The sequence below is a fragment of the Grus americana genome, chromosome 3 (genome assembly GCF_028858705.1).
Source record: "Grus americana isolate bGruAme1 chromosome 3, bGruAme1.mat, whole genome shotgun sequence".
In the NCBI taxonomy this organism is placed as follows: domain Eukaryota; kingdom Metazoa; phylum Chordata; class Aves; order Gruiformes; family Gruidae; genus Grus; species Grus americana.
This window is the reverse complement of record NC_072854.1, coordinates 121,790,846-121,811,722: the sequence shown is the minus strand read 5'-3', so window position 1 is coordinate 121,811,722 and position 20,877 is coordinate 121,790,846. Positions and strand designations below refer to the sequence as shown.

General features: G+C 45.2%; 1 protein-coding gene and 1 long non-coding RNA gene across 3 annotated transcripts in view; one reads left to right on the top strand and one right to left on the bottom strand.

The window, feature by feature from the left end:
- The first annotated feature begins 5,112 nt into the window (after positions 1-5,112).
- LOC129204103 (uncharacterized) overlaps positions 5,113-20,877 on the top strand; it is a 210,499-nt gene continuing 194,734 nt past the window's right edge. Inside the window, exon 1 of the long non-coding RNA XR_008576279.1 lies at positions 5,113-5,611. This is a non-coding gene — a long non-coding RNA (uncharacterized LOC129204103). The remainder of the gene's footprint in view (positions 5,612-20,877) is intronic.
- Positions 8,037-17,703, bottom strand: LRRN4 (leucine rich repeat neuronal 4). Of its 2 annotated transcripts, XM_054819415.1 has the most exons (6): positions 17,288-17,670; positions 16,505-16,742; positions 15,315-16,038; positions 13,584-13,788; positions 11,855-11,992; positions 8,037-10,683 (listed from the first exon to the last, which is right to left on the bottom strand). In XM_054819415.1, the coding sequence occupies exons 3-6, from the start codon at positions 16,000-16,002 to the stop codon at positions 9,351-9,353; spliced, it is 2,364 nt and encodes a 787-aa protein (XP_054675390.1). In that variant the 5' UTR covers positions 16,003-16,038; positions 16,505-16,742; positions 17,288-17,670; the 3' UTR covers positions 8,037-9,350. The 2 variants fall into 2 exon arrangements, with proteins under 2 accessions (XP_054675390.1, XP_054675391.1); XM_054819416.1 differs by lacking the exon at positions 16,505-16,742 and having other exon boundaries at positions 17,288-17,703.

Here is a 20,877-nt window from a genome sequence, read left to right as displayed (position 1 = left end):
AAGGTAAAGACACATCCAGGTCATAGACAGAGGAAAGGTCTATCTTGGCCTGGATTTATATCACCTTCAAAATCATCAGAAACACATCCTAAATGACCGAGATCATTGGGGTCTCTGACACTGATCTTAAAGTACATCAAGCAGCAATGGCACCAGCACTAAATCCTGGACATTTAACACTAATGCGATGTCAAAGCTAGAATCAGTAGAGCGCTGAGCTTTTAAAAGAGCTATTGAGGTATGTTCAGGTGGTTGTAGCTGGCCACCTCGTCGCCTCAGGTTAGGGATCATTTAGAGTTTGTTGTGGTACCACAGGAGGTTCCTGGTTTCTCCTGGATGTATATAACGAGTGGTACAGCTACATTTATGGGTATTGTGTAAATTTGGGCAGCAGCAGATGTTGCATCTTTGGTGCTGAACTGGGCTTTGGGTTTGGTTATGCCATGGAGTGGCAGAAAGGACCTGGTTTTCTGACAGGAAAGCACAGGTAGATTGTGTGCCATTACCATCAGTGAGCACGTGCTGTTCAATGTTGCACTAGGGTTAGGAGTGAGGTTTTTTTCAGGATTTTGAAGGAAATGAAGGTTGGAACTAATGCTGTCACAGCCACCTTGTTATACGTAGCTCTGTGTTTGGCAAAAACAGCCCCTCTAGCGTAGAGAACAGTTTGGGGTTGGTGTTTGTTCCATTGCTGGGTGGAGAGCCTGGACTTTTACTTGGTACGTAACAAGTCACTGAGCTAAGTTTAGGGCTGCTGTGGTTAGCAGCTACCTTCTTACTGATAATTTTGGTCTGGCAGGGTTGCTTCTCTAGAGCTGGGCTTTGGGGCAGAGTTAGGATGAAGGGTTTCATAAGCGTTACTCTGTGCGACTGGGTTTGCGCTGGATTTAAAAGGAGTTGTCTGGCTAATTTAAAGGTTGTTGTCATCTGCTGATGTCTTCATCTGCCTCATTCTGCGTCCGATAGAAACTCCTTGGCTAGAGTTTGGTTTGACTTTAGGTCATTGCAGGTTTTTAGGTGTCACTGGATGGAGACTGCCCTGGAGTGTGCATTGTGTTTTATTACTTGTTTTGTGTCTGCTCTCTGTAATTTAGATGAGCAGATATGTAGGGCTATCAAGCTGTTGAGTTTTGTTTAGGGCTTTGGCTACTACTCACTTTTCTGCTTCATTCTGTGTGAAATAGAGATGATTTTTTTTTCTTGTGCATAATTAAGGGCAGCATTACAGTTAGAAGTCCTGCAACGTCCCATTGACCTGCATGTCGGTTGTTAATGTTGATGCAGGCAGAAGGTTGCGGATAGACATTTCTTAGGTATTCGTAATTTGGTGTCGCTTGTGGGAGAGTTATCTGAGATAGCTTAACATCAAGCAGACTTGCTGTTGAAGTTCAACTTCATGTCAGGGTGAAGGTTGAGGTTTGAGATGGCAGATCCGAAGGACCAAACTTGTTATGTTGTGTTTAGAGCCAGCACTCAGAGAAACCTTCCAGCCTTGTTTTGCAGATGGGTTTAGACTTGCAGTTGCCTGCACATTATATTGTTTTTCTTACCCTCTTATCATCATTTCTGGCTGTTCTGACCTTTTCCAGCATTTCCAAGGAGCAGCGTGACGATAACAAATCATACAGAAAACACCCACACATATGATCCTGTGGTTGTAATACATTTTTTAGCTTAGTTTCTTGAAAAAATGAGATTTGTGCGCTTAGTACTCTGTCCTCCAAATAGGACTTGGACCTATAGCCAATTTTGACTAAATGTAGTAGACCCTCTGTGTTTTCTGGCTTTGTGCAAATAGGCAGCTGCACAGAGGAGAGAGATGTTTAGTGAAAGGCACACCAAGGTGTGCTGGTTTTGGCAGGGACAGAGTGCCAAAACCAGCACGTGAGGACAGAGCTCAGTCTTTCTGGGATGTTCCTCGGTGGCACAATGTTTCTGTGGCTTTCAAAGTTTTATTTTACTCAGGCAGAGGCAATGAACCCCCTATGAACACAAAACTTTTTTGATAGTCATTGTGGTATAAGGTGCTTGTGATTCTGGGTAGATGACGTCACCTCTCTGTCTCCTGATTTTTCTTCCCCAACTATTTCTAGTCTGGTGCAGTTAGATAATAAACTTTTTTACTAGCTGTTTGTGCAGCATCTCATCAAATGGAGTCCTGATACCAAGTGGACCTTGCTAGTTCTACTGCAATATGAGCAGCATGAACAACCTTCACAACATACAACACTGTCAGTGGACACCTAATCATATCATTAGGACAAATTGGGGCTTCTATGAATATTTGCATCTCTGTCCTTTTTACAAGATGAAAAAAACCCTGTGATGTGCATCTTTACTACTTACTGCACTTACGTCACGTTGGATATGAACGTTAGTCTCATATGGGGTCGTTTTTTCTTTTTTTGTGGAGATAACTTGCTGAGTATTCTCAAGGCAGTAGGGATGACAGCATAACGAATGATTGCCAAAGAGGGTGACATCATTTCACCTGAAGACAAGTTATTAAGTACCATTACTTAATCATACTCTGATAAGAGCGAGTAGCTTCTAAACATTTGATAAATGCAATACTCATGCCTTCCCAACACAAAATCTTTTGCACAGCAAGTAGATTTTTCTTTTTCAAAGAAGAAAGTCTCTACCTAGTGCTAAGCGTGTGATTTTATTTATTTATTTTCCCCCTCTTCTATACGGAGTTTCATCCCAGAGATTATCGCTCTCGGTGTCCGAGTGCCCTGCCCTGATCAGAGCCCTGCAGGAGCTGCCAGCCCTGAGCCCTCCTGCATGGCAAGGATAGCTGCATCGCTGCTTCCACCTTCCGGAGGAGACAATGAATGAGGGATCCTGGGTTTTATGGATTTTTCTTGGGATTCTTTTACTTGATTTCTTTTGATTTTCTTTGGTTCTCTCCTGCTGTGGGTGTATCCAATGGACTGTGTATTGTGAAGACTTTTTGTCCCTTTTCTTACACTCCCTCCGTTTCTTGTTAGTATTTTCTGACCTTTTTCCTCCCTTATGTTCCTTTTAAAAAAATGTAATCTGAGAGCCATGGTAAACAGTTGAAAAGGCTGCTCACCCAGCCTTTTCAGCAAAGGATCTAGCAAAAATGAGGACATATACTGTGGTAGTATGTCAGGAAAAACACAAAGAGCCATACAAGTATTATCTCCTTACACGTACTGGTAGGTAATGTCATCCAGCACTGAAGTGTGAGGATTAGGCAGCAGCACAAAATACAATGCTGCACTGTGGTTTGGAAGAGAAGAGAAATGCCCTATTCATGGTGATTTTATTCAGCTAAGACACTAGGGTAAACATTGCTAATCCTGTGAAAAATTTGCTATAAGGGATTCCTATGAATTCAGACCTTTTTTTTTGAAGACTGTACTTTAAAGGTAGCTACGTTGTCAAAGTACTCTTAAAAACGTGTTGTGGCACGGGAAATGTCAGCTTGAAGTTATGGGTTGGTCAACTGTAGCAGTGAAAATGGAGATGATTTATTTCATGCTTTCTTGGCAGCCCCTGAGCCTTCAGACGTGCTGTAGCTGGGGCATGCAAAAAACCCTACATTTTGCATACATGCAGATCAATTATAAGTATCAATGAGCCCAGAGCACGGATTTGCTCGTGGACCGAGTAACCAGATGCTGCAGAGACACTGCATCTGGCTAGACACGCTGCGTGAGTACCGAGGGATGGCTCAGCGCGTGGCCCGTTTGGCTGCCCAGGGCTATGCAAGCGGCCACTGCGCCCTGGATCTGCACAATCCATCAACATCAGTTGAATCATCAGTGTTTTTTTGAAGCAGATGAGAGTTGCTTAGAGGATCCCCATCCCATTATTGTAATATTCCACAGTAATATTATGTGCAAAATGAACTTCAAGATATCAGATAACGTAAGCATACTTAAGTGTTACTCATCTTTATCTGTGCTGAATCAAAAATCCAAGTAATTCTTGCCTTTTTTTTTCCTGTAAGTGCAATGAATGTGATCTGATCTCTGTTTCCAAAATCTACAATATTTAAAAGAAATGTTATTGCACTTGTAGACTGATTTACGAGTTTTGCTTTTCCCAGACAGTAATCCCCTCCTTGCTCTTAAGAAAAATTTTACATGTTTGCTTATCAGTGTCAAGTTGGCAGAGAAAGTCCTGGTCATAAGGCTACAAAAAGAATTAGAGACGGGGACAGATCAGCTGCTGGTAACAGTCTGTGGGACTGGGACTGTTGCTACTGTTAATTCTTAGCATTTGTGCTTTATTTCCCTTCAAATGTAAATAGCTAAGGATACACAGAGCACACAGGCAAGCACATGGGTAGTGTAAGTTAGCGAGCCTTGGTCTGTAGGGTGCAGGCTCAGGTTCTTTGGTGAAAGAATTGAGTATTTTCCATGTGGGAGAGTACCTGGGGAGATGATTCCACCCTCTCCCTCTAGATGACAGCAGAACACCAGCCTTGCTGTAAGGGATTGTTTCCTGAATGTATTTCAAAAGAATATCGTTATTTGTTGTCTTGCTTGATTACTTTTTAAAGAGGTTGGAATTACTGTTGTAATATTTTGCCCCGCTTCAGAACAAACTCTGCATACTTTGGAGAGCTGATAAAAAGAAAAAGCACCAGGAGTTTAAACATGTTCTATTATGAATATCTGTTTCCGCAAACACGAAACATGTTCGCGCCTGTGATAAATATCTCTGTATTTTACAGGTAAAGTGCGAATCAGATGCTTCTTGACAAACAAGATCCTGAACCCTCAGAGGCATCCTCATTTCTAACCCCGCATGAACGCATTTTTCTGGAGATCACTGCAGAGGAATATGTCTGTACCGGTGCAGTGCTTGATGAATGAGCGTGGTGGTTTGATTTTGCATCCTTCCACAAAGAGGCCGATGAAGCCAGCGGTACGCTGTGAGCTCCCTGCCTTGGGCTGCACCGTCTCCCAGCTGGCCCGTTAAATGCCTCTCAAGCCTGTGGCCAGGGACATCTCTCAAAAGCAGGCTTCCCTCTGGCACCAAGGCGGATCAGGCTGAAGTGCCTTGTCCTGCTGCTCTGGGCTTTCCCACCCACCCGCTTCAGCTGCCCAGGACAGGGCTCTTGGCGACTGCTTCCCTAAACGGCATTTGTTGCACCGAAAACAAGGTGGTCCCTCTCTGCTCCCCCGCAGCCAGCAAGGCCTTTCCCTGCGTGGGTTCTGGCCTGTAGAGACCTGCTGCTTTTTCCATATGGAGGCCTTCTCAGGGGTCAGCTCCTTTTCCCAGAGTGCTTCTGCTGGGAGACTCCACGAGACTCAGTAACTGATTTTCAAATGCCGAGTTAGAGACGGAGCAGCACGCGCTCCTGCCATAACACCCAGGGGATGCACCTACAGGCACCGCTGGCTATTTTGGACTTTCTTTGCTTGAACTTGGCTCTGTAGAAACAAGAAAAACATTGACAAGTGAATGGAGAAGGTTCTTAGGAATGCAGATAACAATTCCTTCTTAGGAAGAAAAGCCAGGAAAAAAGAATTACGCTATCTCTTCAAAAAAACTTGTTTAAATGCTCTCCGCGCTTCCCCCAAGTGAGCTTCCTCTCACAGAGAAACAGGACAAGTTCAACTGTGAAACAGTAAGTGGATTATTACGGATATATTTTTTTAATAGGTTAGCTTTTGTTAGCTTTTAAAATTGTTTCAGAGATGTTTGGGTATCCCTGTCACGCTGCCAGAGGTTTACGTCTGGAGATACAAATAGGATTCGCTGTTGGGTACAAACAGGAAGAGGGGGAGGAACAAGCAGGCGGAGCAGAGCCAGGCAACTTTTTAACATGGCTTTATGTGTGGGTGGGAAGGTTTCCGTTTAGCTCCCTGGATGCTCTCCTTACCGCTCCAGTCCCAAGCAGCGCTGTGAGAGCTGGCTCCGCTGCTTGTGTCAGTCCACAGTAATGAAAATACAGGAAACGTCCAAACTGGTTATTATTTGTGTTTACAAGAATGACAGCTCGGGGGTTTGAGGTTGGGGAATGGGGATGACATCAATTTTTTTCTGCAGTTATACTTGGATTATGTAGAAGCCAGAAACTGGGCTTCAAGATAACTTTACCCTATTGATTAAAATATTGCTTGCTTTTGGGGCTTCACTTTCTAAATCAGTAGGTGCAGCTACAATAAAAAAATCTAGAGGGCATAATGTAGTGATTCAGTTTGTCTAGAAGTATGCATCGGTTTTAAGAACCAGTAATAGGCAGTGCTTTCAAAGAGAAGTTTTATACCTGAATACTTTGAAAATATTGTGACTTAGTCAAATGAAAGTTGCACTTTTGAATAATTGCCATTTTACCTGTTCTCGGGCTGCTGCAGCTATTTAAAAGACACACGAGTACGGGGGAGGACTCTTTTATCCAAACTGGAATTTTTGAAGTATGGCAGAATAAAGCCATTAGCTTTCTTAATTTGAAAATTATTTCAGAGTGTATATATGTAATATATCCAAGGAAGAGTGGTTGTAGCTTAGCACAAATAACAAGAAGCCAAGTAAGAGAAGCACTGATTCAAACAGAGAAAAAAAAGACAACAAAATAGAGAGTAGAGTTAGTCATTACTAAAATAAACTCTGATGAAACTATAAAGTGGTAGTGGGGAAAAAAAAAAGAACTTCTGCCCCTGAAGCACTGATACTTACCATAGGTGTCGATAAATAAAAATCCTATGTTTTGAATCCTGCTGCTAAATCTGGTACATCCCACTTGTGAAAGGGTAGAGTGTGATCAGGCAAGAGAGACACTGCTCCTGGCTGGGGGCTCTGCGCTTCGGGATGGTTCATCAGCCCAGATGGAACAGGGCTGTTGAAGGTTACTTTAAGTTGGAGCAAGTGGGAGATGTGGGAGTGTGATGTATTTATTTGTTTGGCTCCCAGGAAGGGCACTTTTAAAGAACAGGAGGCTCTGACGTGTTGCCTTGGCTTGAAGGGAGCACAGGCCTGTGAAGTTCAGGAAAGGCTGGAGTGAGAACTGGTTGGAGAAGTCAGTTGTGGTAAGCCTGCATCTCACAGGGGGAAAGATTCAAGAGACTGAAGTTGATAACGAGCTTGCACTTCTGGGTAGCGTCAGGATGGAGTGTCCCCTGGTCGCTGACCCTCAGGGAAGTCAAGTCCTGTCACTGGCATATCTTCTGCTGCTGAGATTTGTGCCTTCCTAGTTAGGCGTTGCAGTGATTATGAGTTGCCATGTTGTAAAGGGTAGTTAGAAGTATCCTCTCAAAATCCCATTTTAAATGATGTCCTGTTGCTTTGGACTAACTCATAGTTAAGCTGGAACAATATTTTCAGTTGCAGTATCTTTTTTGTTCCCCTCCTCTAGACCTAATCTTCAAGACTATATAAATTGCTATTCACAAATCTTTTCTTTTGTTCCACTTTGTTTCTGTTTCTGGTAATACCAGAGACCCCAGTCAAGGTCTCTTAGAGCTATGTTGTGCAAACACAAGGGGAGTATATGATCCCTGCCCCAGTTTGGAATAATACAAGTCAAAGACTGAAGGTTCCTGCTCACTTCAAATGAAGTATCATCCGCGCCTGTTCACTAGACCTTCCAGAAAATGCAGGTAAAAACAGGCTGGAAATAAATATGAAAAACTAAGAAAGTTCTGAACTTCACCAGGAAGTGAAAATAAAATTTTCGAAGTGATAGGTGACGCCATCCCAGCTTTTTCATTTGCAGCTTGCCTCTGTTGTGAGTTTTGAGTCACGGGGCTCAGCCAAGCTCCAGGCAGGAATTTGCAGTGGGCGTCTGTCCAGTGACGGTGTCATTCCCAGCACCGGGGTAGGGGAAGGGACAAACTTGCATGAAAAGGCTGCAAGCCCGTAGTGCTGAGGATGGCATGGGCCGCATTATGCACATACAAAAAGACAGCTCTTATGACATCGGGTAACACAAATTTACCATAATGAAAACATTACTTTATGCTGAAAGTTTGTTCCAGAACAACAAAATATTTGTGTTAATTTCTTGGGCTAAACGTTGTGGATGGTAAAGACAACACAAAGATCTAGGTCTTTAACAAAGAACCAGAACTCAACTCTGTAGCTTTTATTTCCATTAATATTGGAAGCATTAAAAAAAAATATGAAAATGGACAGAACAGAGACTCTTTTACACTGTATAACAGCCCTCATTCACTGAGATCTGGGGGGATTTTATATACTGTATCTATACAGCAGCAGAAACGTGGCTACTGGAACATAAACCTATGGGTTTCTGAATAGGAAGTATTTGCGACAAAAGCCTCCTCTTACAAAAACATCTTTTTGATGGCAAATGCAAAGCTGCTGAAGAACTGGGATCCTCAGCATCTGTTATTATTTTATAGCAGAAATTAGCACCCCAAAGTACATTTGAAAAATGTCTGCATAACTGTCTGCTGCTTGTGGATGGGATTTCAGTTTTTCAAGTCTCAGCAACATACGCATTAAATTGTTTCATTACTTGGCTCTTTGCCTCTGTACAAAGTAGATCAGCAGCCTGCTAAATTTGTAGATGGGACTGAGCAATCATCTCTGCCTAAAATCAATTGTGAAGCAAATGCTGATGTACTCTCCCCATTCTGCGGGTTACCGCTGCACTGCAAACTCCTCACTGCCTGTAAATGGGTATTGTGGTAGCACTCCGGAGCCTCGGTTGTGGAAAACATCATGCAAAGTCGGAACAAATTTATCCCTGCCCTAAGGATCCTGCAGTGTCTTGCTCTCCGTTTTTACAATTAATCTTCATTTTTTCTTTTTCCTGCTCTGGAAGTTGGGCTGAGCAGTTGCAGACACTGGCATTTTTCACTGGAGTCAGATCTGCACAGCCCCTTGCCACTGAGCCCAAGGAGACCTTTCACTCCTTCCACTAATACTGTCTTTTTGGATATTACCTTTATACAGACATTAGAAGAAACTGAAAACCCAGCTTCACTTATGCAAATAAAAGCAGTGTCTCTCTTGCTTAGCTAGATGCGTCTGACATCCTGGCTCTCAGTGGACTGTATCCATGAGAGATACTGGAGGCAGAGAGCTGGCACGGCAACCTCTCGCTGTGTGAAATGTACGCTAGTACATTTGTAGGTGGTTATAAAAACAACTTTTCAAGGTTAGTGTCCAGGTGTGCTGCTGCTTAGCGCATGAAGAAGAGTCCAAAGACTTTTTTTCTGTTTGGCCACCTTCATTATTATTGTTTCTTTTTGTGTGTGTGTGTTTTTCTCTCCCTTAGAAACATGACGGCTCTAAAGTCTGATGTTCCAGTTTTGCTGAAGGACATTTTGAGGGTCTCAAAAAACATACCAAGGTGATAGAGACAATGGGCTTTGAATGTGTAGAACAATCACCTAGAGCTAATTAGTGGTTTGTAGTTTTAAGGGATAATCAAATGCTGGGTTCTTATAAGAGACTAAGTGTGTGCCATATTGCTCGCTCTGAGGCTTTTTACATGCCTTACACAGACATACAGACAAAATAATTGTGGAAATGAGAAAAAGTCCGCTTGCTGCAGCCAGAGCAGCAAAGACAGACTTGTAGCTGGGTTTCGTTTTAAATCTGGTGCACGAATTACCTGGAATTCCCTGACTTTCTGTCTGGCTTGACCCTGCTTTGTTCGAAGCGGTCACGCAAACGTGGTAAGTGGTGTATGGTAATAGATTATACAGAGTGTACTGCCTTGCCGTGGAATAAATATTGTCCAGGACAAACTGTCTGTCCTCGTTGCCTTGGGCATGAAGCATCAGCTGGTAGGTGCGAACCACTGAATTTGGGGCGCACCAGCGTATCTGTGCAGAGCTGTCTGTAACTTCAGACACCTCTCTGAGCCTCGGTGGATCTGGAACCTCATCTTCCCCCGACACACCAGGGCATAAACATTGGGATGCACTCTGAAGTTCACTGCACGGCTTCTGAAGGTGCCTGCAAGGGTTGTAGTCACAGGCGGTGTATGCCAGTTGCACTGGGGTTTCTGTTGACTGTTCATCGTAATCGTAGTCATCTACAAAGTGTATCAGTGATCTAGTGGATGCAGGCTCTGACCGAGCATTCGTCCTTGTGGAGTTCAGCTGTGGTCGGCTCGTTTGTGGTGTACCTTCCTCGGCATGGGTGGCAAAGGAGTGGATGTAACGGTCAGTGGCATCGGGGTTTCCTGTTGCTCTAGTAGAATAATCACTGGTGGGCTGGTTGAATGGGCCTTCCTGGGGAAATGTCCCATCGGTTGTTCTGAGCTCCCTCTTTAGCTGATCTGTTTCGGTTTGACTTATGGAGCCATAATCTGAGGACTGACTATAGAGCTCTTGGAGAAAACCCAGGGAAGTGGTTACGGACGCAAAAGAAGGGAGATTGCTCGTGAATTCGGAAACTGCCTTCTCCTCGTGGGAGGAACTGTTTGCCTTTGTCAGCATTAGCTCAGTTGGGTTGGCTGCCGTCGTGCTCATTACATTCCTCTGAATTAGGGAGCTGGTGTAGGTGTCTTTGGTTAGTGGAGCAGAGTCTGTTGTTGTTACTACAGTGGTGGCATCGTAACTGGTAAGGCTGAAAGCATCACGTTCGGGAGGGGGTGTGTTTGAATCAGGCTGCGTAACCTTTCTTTCAGGCTGGCATTTATCGTAGAGCTCTAGCAGTGAAAAAGATGTTGGAGGTCTGTCCCAATCTTCCTGGGATGTGTTGCAAAAAGTCTCCCAAGCCCTGCAGAGGGGACAAGTTAGAATAGACAAGATCCACAAGAACATTACAGCTCCTGTAAGGCTGCTTGGATTGGAATTGGCAACCTGCTACCCAATACCGGTCTTTATGTTAAAGAAGACATGAAACCTAAATCAAAGCTTGTCTTAACGATAGTCCTGTGCTTGGCAGATGGCTGTATGCAGCACGGGGAACTTAGCTGACTGGCTTTTTGGTTTTGTAAGGTGCAGGAATATTTTTTGCCTGAGAAGAAGCATCCTTTGGTCCAAGGACTGTGAACTTTAGCAAGAGTGTCGGGGTTCAAGGCAACTTGTCGTAAAGGGTCAGACTTTAATGCCACACTAGGAGGGGAACACATGCAGTGAGATGGAACAGAGTTCCCAAGATCCTTAAGCCAGCTGGTTTAGGCAGCTGGAGCTGTGCTGACACAGGATGTGCTTTTAAATTACTAAACTGGGAGTTCTTTCTTTACTCAGACATCGCATGTTTTTGTAAAGAATGCAACTGCTAAGCTCATCCTGATGAGACACAATCTAATTTTAACAATCTACTTCCCTGCTCTCTCTGCTACTGATGACAAATCTAGTTGGTGGTCTTTCAAGAGGAAGAGAGATCATGTATATGCAAAGTACTTCTTTGAACTACAGCTTATTGTAATTAGTCTGTAAAACTGTAGGAGAGCATGGAAACAATAGGTGACAAATGGTGCTATTTGCAAGGGGGTTTGCTGACTGCCTGTGCTGATCTAGCCTTGGGAATGCAAGGGCAAAGTGTAAATAATTTGCTAAAGTTCTTGCAGAGTCTTCCAGTTTCTGCTCCCAGTGCTGGCCCATCAAGGCCACCAAGCCAGCTCATTCTTTATCTCCAGTTAATAGAGAAATATGAACTGAAATAGAGAAAATAAGCTATTCTGACCTTAAAGTAGAATCCACAGCTAATAACACTTTGTACTGTTGTTCTGCATGTGCCCATCGCATTTGTCCACATTCAAGTATAATTCAGCCATGCTTTGTTCCTGGAGGGGACTTTATTTTGCATTTCTGCCTCTTGTGGAAGGCAAGAGCACATAAGGAATTTGAATAACTTGGAGGACAGTGAATGTTTAGTCCCCAAATAACTTAGACATTTAAGTTGTGTCTGAAGAGCATTACTTTATCTCCCTGAACTCACTTACTTTTGCAGCACAATTGTCTTGGGCTTGGAGAGCAGCCAGGAGAGCTGGCAGTCGCATAACAGAGGATTTCCGTACAAGTTGATGATGATGCTGTCCGATGAATTGATGTTCCAAGCATTAAAGGAACTCAGGTTACAGCTACAAGATGGCAAACGCGATAATTAGCAAATGTTGAGCTACCTTCCAAGGGCTGGAGCGTGCTCAGTATCCCCGCACATGTAAGACACAAAGTAATATTCCCAGTTCCCTCGGAATTAGCCAGTTACCAACACCACCATTTCTGCACTTTAAAGTCCAGGCTAATACCTGCCCCTCTCTCTAACTCGCACAGGGTAGCTGCTGTGTGTTAAAGCATAACAAAAGCATCATAAGGGCATAACACCTCTAGAGATGGCAGCTGGAAGGGAAAGGATTTGGCAAGGGTCTTCTGTGAAAGATGGTCTCCTCTCTGCCATCATGCGTTCAGCTACGCTTTTCTCTAGCTTCTTTCTCAGTCTGCTTTTAATGGCTTGACTTTCCCTATGCCAATCATCCTCTTCATATTAATTACCTCTTTGTTAATAAAGACTCTCACCTACTAAAGTCAAATGACTAACACAGGAAGACCTTGCTTGCCTTTACTGTTCAGCTGTCCTAGCTGTACAAAGAGTGTGATAATGTGACCTCCCTGCTGTCTGAGTGCTCAGAAGATGGTCTCTTTTGTCTATGACTTTAACTGCTACTCCTTTGGGTTTTTTTTAAGTTTGGGTCATGATTTTATGCACTTTGAAATGGTATTCCTGCAGGTATTGTAAAGTGCTGTGTAAATTCAGTGTGGCAATCTAGTGGGGGGTGGAATCCATTGGGGTTTTTTGCTTAAATGGGTTTATTTTCCTGGAACTGGTTCCTACAGCACAGCCAGTGATCTAGTGTTTGCTTTCTGATATGCTTATAATCTAGGCCTATCTCATAGAAATCTCTTAAGGTGCTCTCCAAATCTTTTCCTTTGTGCTGACTCTTCTGTGTGCAGTTTACCTACTCTTATTTTGATAAATCACTTTCAGACTTTTGTTTCCCTTTGTATTTCAACAGGTGTGTAACATACCAAGTAAATCACACTGAGGTGTTACCGCTAGAGTAAGGACCAAACCATTGCTTTTACTAATGCTGAACAGGGAACTACATTAATCTCTCACATTAAAAGTGGGAGGGACAGGATTTTTGGCTGCTGCCAAGGTGCAGATTTTAGGAAACTGTCAGCATTCATCCCTGTAGAGCAAGGAATCCCCAGTGACCTGCTTCTCTGGTGAGACATTGCCATTGTAGATGTTGGAAGCATGGTCTGTATCGCAAGTGGGCTTCTGTGGGTCTGTGCTAATCTTAACAGCGCTAGACAAATTCATGCCGTGGACTGGGAGATAAGGCAGAAGAGTGGGAGCAGGATGGATGAGATCTCGGGCAAACTGTACTGCTGCCACGAGTCTCATGCCACCTCTTTGGGCTGTATCAGCTCTTCTGCTGTATCAGGTCTACATCGCAGGCTTTACATGGCATATCTGAGTATAAAACAGTGTGTTTCTCTGTGGCACGCAAGCCCATACCCCCTTCCCCCTTCCTAAATATTTGATAACGAGCAAGCTTTGCATAAAAATCAGCTCCAACTTGGCATAAAAATCAGCTCCCGGGCAGCATGGTGCTGTGAGGCAAAGGCAGTATTATGTGTGGAAGAACAAAATAGAAAACAACTCACTTCTCAAATGAGAGTTGGCTCAGATGAAGAGCACTGTTGAATATCTCTGTCTTCACGAAACCCAGTGAGTGGGAATCTTGACAGTTCAGCTCTTGGAGATCAGGCATGGACTTGAAGAAGTCAGTATTGAGGCTTCTTAATCGTGACATCTTGGTCAGGTGAAGCGATCTGAGGTTGGGCAAGTCTCTGGTCCACTCTGGTTGAACTGAAGCAGAAAAAAGATTTATACCTGTTGCCTAAATAAAGCATTTCTGTGGATTTCTGCCTAAAAATGTTTTAAATTCATAGAGATATAAAATATCTCTGTGGTCTTCTGCAGCTATTCTCTTTGGGAAAGGAATAGAACAAAAATCAATATACCAGCATGTAAACACCCATGCAATCACATTTTTGTAATATTACCTGCAGGCCTGGTCATGCTGTCATAGAGCAGAGGAAGGGAAGATAGAAGGGCAATAAAGCTGATCAGAGATATGGAATTGCTTTCCTATTAGGTTGAGATTAAATGAACAAGGATTTCTCTGCTCAGAGAAGTGATGGGTTGGTAGAGATTAGAGAGGCCTACAAAGTCCTGGATGGTGTGAGAAAGTCAAATAACTTATTCCTCCTAGCACAGGTGAAAGAGCTGATAGACATGGAACTGAAAGAATAGGTCTTACACAAAAGCGCCTTTCCATCACATGATTGAATTGTGTAACTCACTACCACAAGATGGATTAGGCAAATTCACAGGGGAAATTTGCTGGTATATCTGTTAAATGTGAGTTGAGGTGAAACCTCTATCTTAGGGAGTCCCTAAGCTGCTGGTTAGTCGAACCAGGGCACATACACATGGAAAAAGTCTCTCTGTGTCACTTCTCTTCCACCCTCTCCATGAGAAGTGCCACTGTTGGGTGCTCATGGAAGGATGACACCATGCTGTGGTTCTTGTGTCAGCGTTAACAAATAGCCCACCAGTGAAATCTCACAGAACCCCTGAGAGATGAGCGTTGTTTTATATGAATAGAACTGGTATGAAATGAGACAGGAAAACATGTAAGCTGGCCTTATAAATGGGCCAGGAAGGGTTCTGTCATGGCCGAGACCTTGTGGTGTGCAGGGGAACGGGGAGCATGGCCTGGCTCTGCCCCAGGCATCTACTATCTCTCTGCCTCAGCACCTCAGTTATAAACTGAGAATGGCAGGGGAGGCAGATAAAAGAAAAAAAATCATGCTGTAAATTGCTCAGGGCAGGGATTGTCTCACTGTGCGGAAGTATTTGGTCGGTTGTGGTTGACACACAAAGCCTCTCTCTGTGCTACTTCAATACAGCAGTATAAAGCAGAGTGTAACTGTGGGGATAGACAAAGAAAGATTTCAGCAGCGTGTCTGGAAAGAGGAATGAATTACCTCCTGCGTGTCCCAAAACTAATCTCAGGGCTGACAGCGGGATGACTGTCAGCAGCAGACAGTGGAATTATGATGGAGGTGGGGGACTACAGTGGGACAAATAGTCCTCTTTGGTGGTGTCTGGTCTCTGCCCTTCCTTTGGGAGGCTGGTCTGTGTGAGGGTTTCTCCCCAGCAGTTACATGACTAGCTAGAGTGCCTTGCATGCTTGGACCAGCTTCAGCACAGGGTGTTCCCCATCCACCCTGGGCTCGGCCAGGATGGGAGCCATCGTCCCAGCAAGGCTTCTGCTCCCCCCGGCATGACCAAGCCCCGTGTTTACAGTGGGAAATCCAGAAACTTACTTTTCTCAAGAAAGGTCCCGCTTAGATCAAGCACATTGATGGTGTTTCCAGGTGTGCTCGTGGCGTCACCAGGAGATGTGCTGATGGCAAAAGCAGACTCCCTAATTCCTCTGCTGTCATCCTGCCCGAGCAGCGTTGCAGAGAGGTTCAGGAACTGTAGCTGAGGGTAACAGGAAAAAGCCAGTGGCTGGATTTCAATCAGTGGATTTCCAGCCAGGGACAACCACTTCAAGTTAGGCAGGGAAGAGCTGTGGCATGATGGCACAGATGACAGCTTATTAAAGCTTAAGTCCAGGGAGAGGAGACTGCTGAGGGCTTCAGATCCCCATCTAACTGCCTGGAGATGGTTCTGCCTCAGTGAGAGGATGCGCAGCCGTGGGAGGTTTGCTATGTTTGTGCCGTTCACCTCTTCTAAGAGGTTGTTGCTGAGATCCAAGGTCTCCAGGGTCTCCGGTAGGCAGATGGGGAAAGCTGTCAGGCTGTTGTTGGTCAGCTGCAGGGTGATCCAGGTGCTGTTCTTCTGATCCTCACAGGACATGCTGGTAAGATTAACGTTCTCCCAAGAGTCTTCCTGAGCCAGCTGGAAAAAGGTGGTGACGTCCCTGGATGCTGCAGGCTCTGCTCTGCTCACTGGGCCTGACGCTGTGTTCCCCACCAGCAGAGAGAGGATGAGCAAGGGTGAAAGCATCCTTCTCCTAAGTGGCTTGCAATTAACTTGCAAGGTCTGTTTGGTTTTTTTTCAGGGAAAGGAAAACAAAACACCAGCATTAAGAGCTAAATTAAATCCCTCCAGGCAGCTACGAGCTATTTAAAAGTGAAACATTTGTAAGTCCTTTCCTACTGCATTCAGACAGCAGAAATGATAATTAATGTCTCTTCTGAAATTAAGCCTAAGTAAACATGAACCCTTGGGGACAGAAGTATCATATAATCTTAGTCTAAGTGTACCTACAGTTTTTCATGCAGAAAGCAACCAAGTTGTATCACGTGTCTGGTTCCCACGCCAGTACCCTGGTACCAGTCTGGCACCCAGAACAGCAGCAGCGTAGGAGGTGGGCTCCCCAGTCTCTCTGCTGGGCTGCCTCTGTGCAACACAGGCGTACAAGGGAGTGCCGGTGCTACTCCAGTATAAATATACCAGTTGGTACTGTACTGGATAAGCTGCAGGAGAGCCGCGCTTTGAGACTCACCCTCCAGTGCCCTGGAGCCTGTCTGCCAGGCAAGTGAGTGCCGCAGCCGTGATACACACTCCAGCTCCTGGGGAAAGGATGTGCTGAAAATGCAGCTCCTGAACCAGATTTCAGTCAAAGCGGTCAGAAGCTGAGAGTGTGCTCCGGGATCAGGGCCCCAAAGCTTGGGTACCAAGAAGCATGTTATTCAGTGTTACAGCTCCCTCTGTGCTCCGTCTTCGTCCCATCCCAGCTTTGTCTTTGTCATTTAGAAGAAAAAAAAAAAAAAAGAAAAAAAAATAGTCCTAAATGACTTGTCCAAGGCTGCACAGGTAATCTGTGTCAGAAGAGGAAATTAACCACAGCCCGAAACCAGTGCTTTACTTACTGAGCTGTCTTTTGTGCTGCCAGGCATCATAATGATCATTCCTCATCCAAAAATATATCACAGTGTAGGGGGGGTGACTGAAGCCCTATGTAGTATGAAATATCTCAGATTTATTCCAAACCTTAATAGCTACTTTCTGTTCTGTGAATGGTGCCAGGTCTTGCCCAGGCCATCATTTGTTGCTGCTATCCCAGGTTTTAAGTAGGGACCAGCAAAAAAATCATAGTTTGGTTGCCTGTGCCCTCTTTGTCATCTGGAACCGAGTGAGAGCTGAGCAGCCTCAGGGCTTCCTGGTCACCAGAGCTGCTGGATTCCCAGCACATGGCAGGGAGAGGATGAGAGGAGTTGGACTGCTGGATCCCGATTTTAGATTTAATCGTAGTCCCTGGCTCTAAACCGCATCCGCTTGCACGTACCTGTCCAGAAGTCCTGATGCCTCGTGCCTCTGCTCTGTGTGGCTCTGATTGCCTGGCCTTGATTTTATACACTTCGGTGACTCAGCCGAGAGCGTGAAATGCCTCTTTTCTCTTCCCAGCCTTCTCTGCTCGCAGCTCTGCCCACAAGCGCAGGCGAGGTTTGTTCCAGGCTCGCTCCCCCGCATCCAGCTTTCCCCTGCCTGGAGAGGGGGTGGCTCCAGGCAGCTTTCCCTGCTCCCTTGGCCCTAGCAGGAGGTGGGTGGGTGGGAGGCAGGGCTCTTATTTCCCAACACTCAGGCAGGGCTACTCTGTGTCTGTCTTTGTCTAAGCAGAGGGGGGTAAAGAGGAAAGATCAGTGTCTGTAGTCCCAACTCTCACGTCTTCCACTGGCGGGGGGAAGGGAGAGGAATTACTGTGTTTCTTTGCTGACAGGTCATGGTGATGTAAAGCTAAGGCTCTGTCTGCTGACATGGGCTTTGGTCGCTCTCTAAGTGCCAATAAAAGGCTTCAAGTGTTTTTATTTCTCTCTAAGACTCTTGCACTTGGGAGTAAATCCTGGAAATGTTCACGCAGGACAAATGACTTTTATAAGTTATAAGGAGGCCCTTGGGAAATGTGAAAAGCAAAGCTCTCACCTGCCACTCCTGCAGAGAGGAATTCTCTCGGCCGATGGAGAGGGCCCGCGGCATCTCACGCTGTGCTTGATGGACTTGGGAGGCCTCTCCCGGCCCCGCTGTGTGTGGGTTGTGTTCTCTGTTCTGCATCTTCTGTACCGCGTGGTGTGGGAGAATTCCCATTCAGCTCCTTCTCTCATCCTTTGCTGGATAAGTAAGACTGACAATATGAAACATCTCCCACCAAGGGACCTGCCCTGAGCTGTGTTTCTTACCATTCCCTCAATTCAAATAATAATAATTAGGCTGGTCAAGGGCTGAGAATAAAGCCACTAACTGGAAAGGGATGAATTGATAGAGATTGTTCCAAAGTAAAAGCAAAAGGGTGGTTGTTCAGTTGCTACTATAAGACAATGATTAAAATTTTCAGGGAGAACAGTAGTCAGTGCTTTTCATTTGTCAGGACAACAAAACAGTTCCATGACACGAAGGCAGCACAGACCTGTATGCTTTGGTGCTAAAGTGCAGGTAAAGGTCTTGCTTTCCCAAAAACCTTGAGTCTGCATGTACGCAGACCTTATCTATTGACCATGTCATTCATTATCTGCGTGGGGAGAGAGCCTTGAAAAACACCAGAACATCCACAGAACAAGATACGGTCTTTTGGTAGGACTCTCTGGAGCCATTGCGGTTCCCTTGGAGGCCAGGCGAGATGTACATGTTGTTCCCGTGTGGAATGGCTCTAAGACAAGATAAATAGTTTCCTAGATGAGGGGCTAATCCCACAGATTAATCCCTGGTGGAGCAGCTGGCAGGCCTGCGTTTAGGGCAGCGTGCAGGCCAGGCACGTGCGCACCAACAGGTAGCTTCAGAGATCTGTACTTTCTTAGGTTCAAAGGGCAAATTGGAGCAGGTTAAAAAAATCTGAAGAATTTGGTATAATAGGAGGAAAGTCCAGCCCCTGCCAGGCCAGTGGAAACCCTGCCTTCCCTTTGGCTTTGCGGACCTGCTGGCTGCAAAGCTCCTCTTTGAGAGAAGCCGGGGAGCAGGGAGGTGGCCTCGCTTTGCTTTGGGCTATTGAGTGTCCATGTTGGGTTTGCTGCTGTTAGCTCAGTATTTACAGACAGTGAATTATCATTGGTTATTGAATGGTTTTTAATCTCTTAAAAAAACCTACACCATCAAACCTGGTAAACCAAGCACTGCCTTTAACGTGTTCAACCTTACTGACTTCATTTTGGAGACTGAGACAAGCAGCTTTGTAAGACTGGAAAAGCGGCCCAAAAAGCGGGCCACTCAGTGAAGGTGGAAGGGAGGTGGAGACTTTGCCCAGCGGTGCTTGATTCCTGAGCGATACGGAGAACCTCTTGCAAGAAGCAGAGCACCCGTGGAAAATGAGCTTTGGTTATTTTTATTTTTCACTTTTGTTTCTGCTTTTTGGATACCCGTTTTTTTGAGGCAGGCATTGTATTTTCTCAGCTCTTTGCTTAGCTGCAAACTCAAATCATCTGGAATATTGCTGCTATGGTACCACGTCTCAAAGAGCTGCCCAGGTATTGGTGAAAGTTTCCCAGGGCAGACAGCAGCCCTTTCTCACCAGTTTCTTTGAAATCATCTGGTAGCAGCAGGCAGTGATTTCCCCTTTGTGAATCACTTTGGCATCTTCTCATGTCGCTGTGTTTCTTCAGGTTATTCTTCTCCTTTTTTCTACTTTTCTAAGAGTTTCAGTGACAAGCTGGGGGAACGTTTAGTAAAGGCAGGCATTTTTTCACAGCCTTTTCACAAAGAGCTGAACCAGACGCCCCCTCCCCGGAGCTGATTCAGTGCTGCACAAAACCCCTGTGCCTGCAGGAATGCTAAGGGGTGAGCGTTGCATTCCTTAGTGACACCAAGATAAGCAGAACCACGGGGAGAGCAGAAGGCGAGGATGGTACCAGGCTGTAAAGTTTAAGAGATGAATGTTTCTCGCTGGCCGTGATCCAAGTGATGGTTAAGAATGAAAATATCCTGAAAAAATCTGGAGAATGGCTTTTAAAGCCAATAAAAGAAGTATTTTGCAGGTCAGTCTATAGAGCAAGCACAAGCAAGACATTTTCCTACAGAGAAGAAGGAGAGAATGCAAGAACAGGATTATTTAGCCTGAGGTTTCAGAAAAAGACCTATGGGGTGTGCGTGTTGTCTGCTGCAGTAACGCATGCTGAAGGCAGTGGTGAAATCCCCTGTGGAATTTGTTGTGAGTAAGCACAGACAGCAACCATCTGACATTGGTAGTGTTTTACCCTGACCTGACGTGGGTTTAATTAAGCACGATGTACAGGATAGGGTTGCAGCTGAGCCGAGGTATTAGTTTCTGAAAGGTTTTTGTTTTCATCTAAACAACATTCCTGTCCAGGATTTTGTCTCCACATTGCGAAATTTCAGGGCAGATGCCTTTGTCCTGCTTTTACTCTCTCTGCAAAACATCTGTCATGCATCTGGCACTGTGCAATTAATAATTTGGTTACTATCCTAACCCTATGTATAAATCAGGTGGTATGTGCAAGCGAAAGCCAATTTTAATCAGGATATTGTATGAGTAAGGGAGGGTGTGGTACCCCACGCGCATTAAGGGGAACGTCTGGCTGGGACACGCTGGGTGACGTGGGGAGGGATGAAAGATGACTCGATGCCGTGGCTGGTCCCGAGCTGGGCTGGTGCAAGTGCCCGGCAGAGCAGGCTGGTGCAGACCTTCACTCAGGAGCTGCCCCCCCTATCCAGCCTGGAATTGCAGAGGTGCAGGAGTGCCCTGGGTCGTGCCTTCCCGCTTCGACCTCTCCAGGGGCCACGTGTAGGAAAAGGAGCTACAGTCGCTGCCCCCGTGCAGCACTGAAGGCAGCTGGATAAAATCATATTCCTTTGCTAAGTGTTCCTTATCTGTCTTGAAAAAGCCTTGTGAGGTGAGTGCAGCAAGGAGAAAGATAGCTGATGATCTAAAGA

Bases quoted from the DNA above. Each gene is read 5' to 3' on its own strand.
- LRRN4 (XM_054819416.1), bottom strand. From the start codon at position 16,002: ATGCTTTCACCCTTGCTCATCCTCTCTCTGCTGGTGGGGAACACAGCG. The intron at 13,789-15,314 runs GTAAGTTTCTGG...TTTCTGCTTCAG, and splicing joins CGGGACCTTTCTTGAGAAAA to TTCAACCAGAGTGGACCAGA. The intron at 11,993-13,583 runs GTGAGTTGTTTT...GCCATCTTGTAG, and splicing joins AGCCAACTCTCATTTGAGAA to CTGTAACCTGAGTTCCTTTA.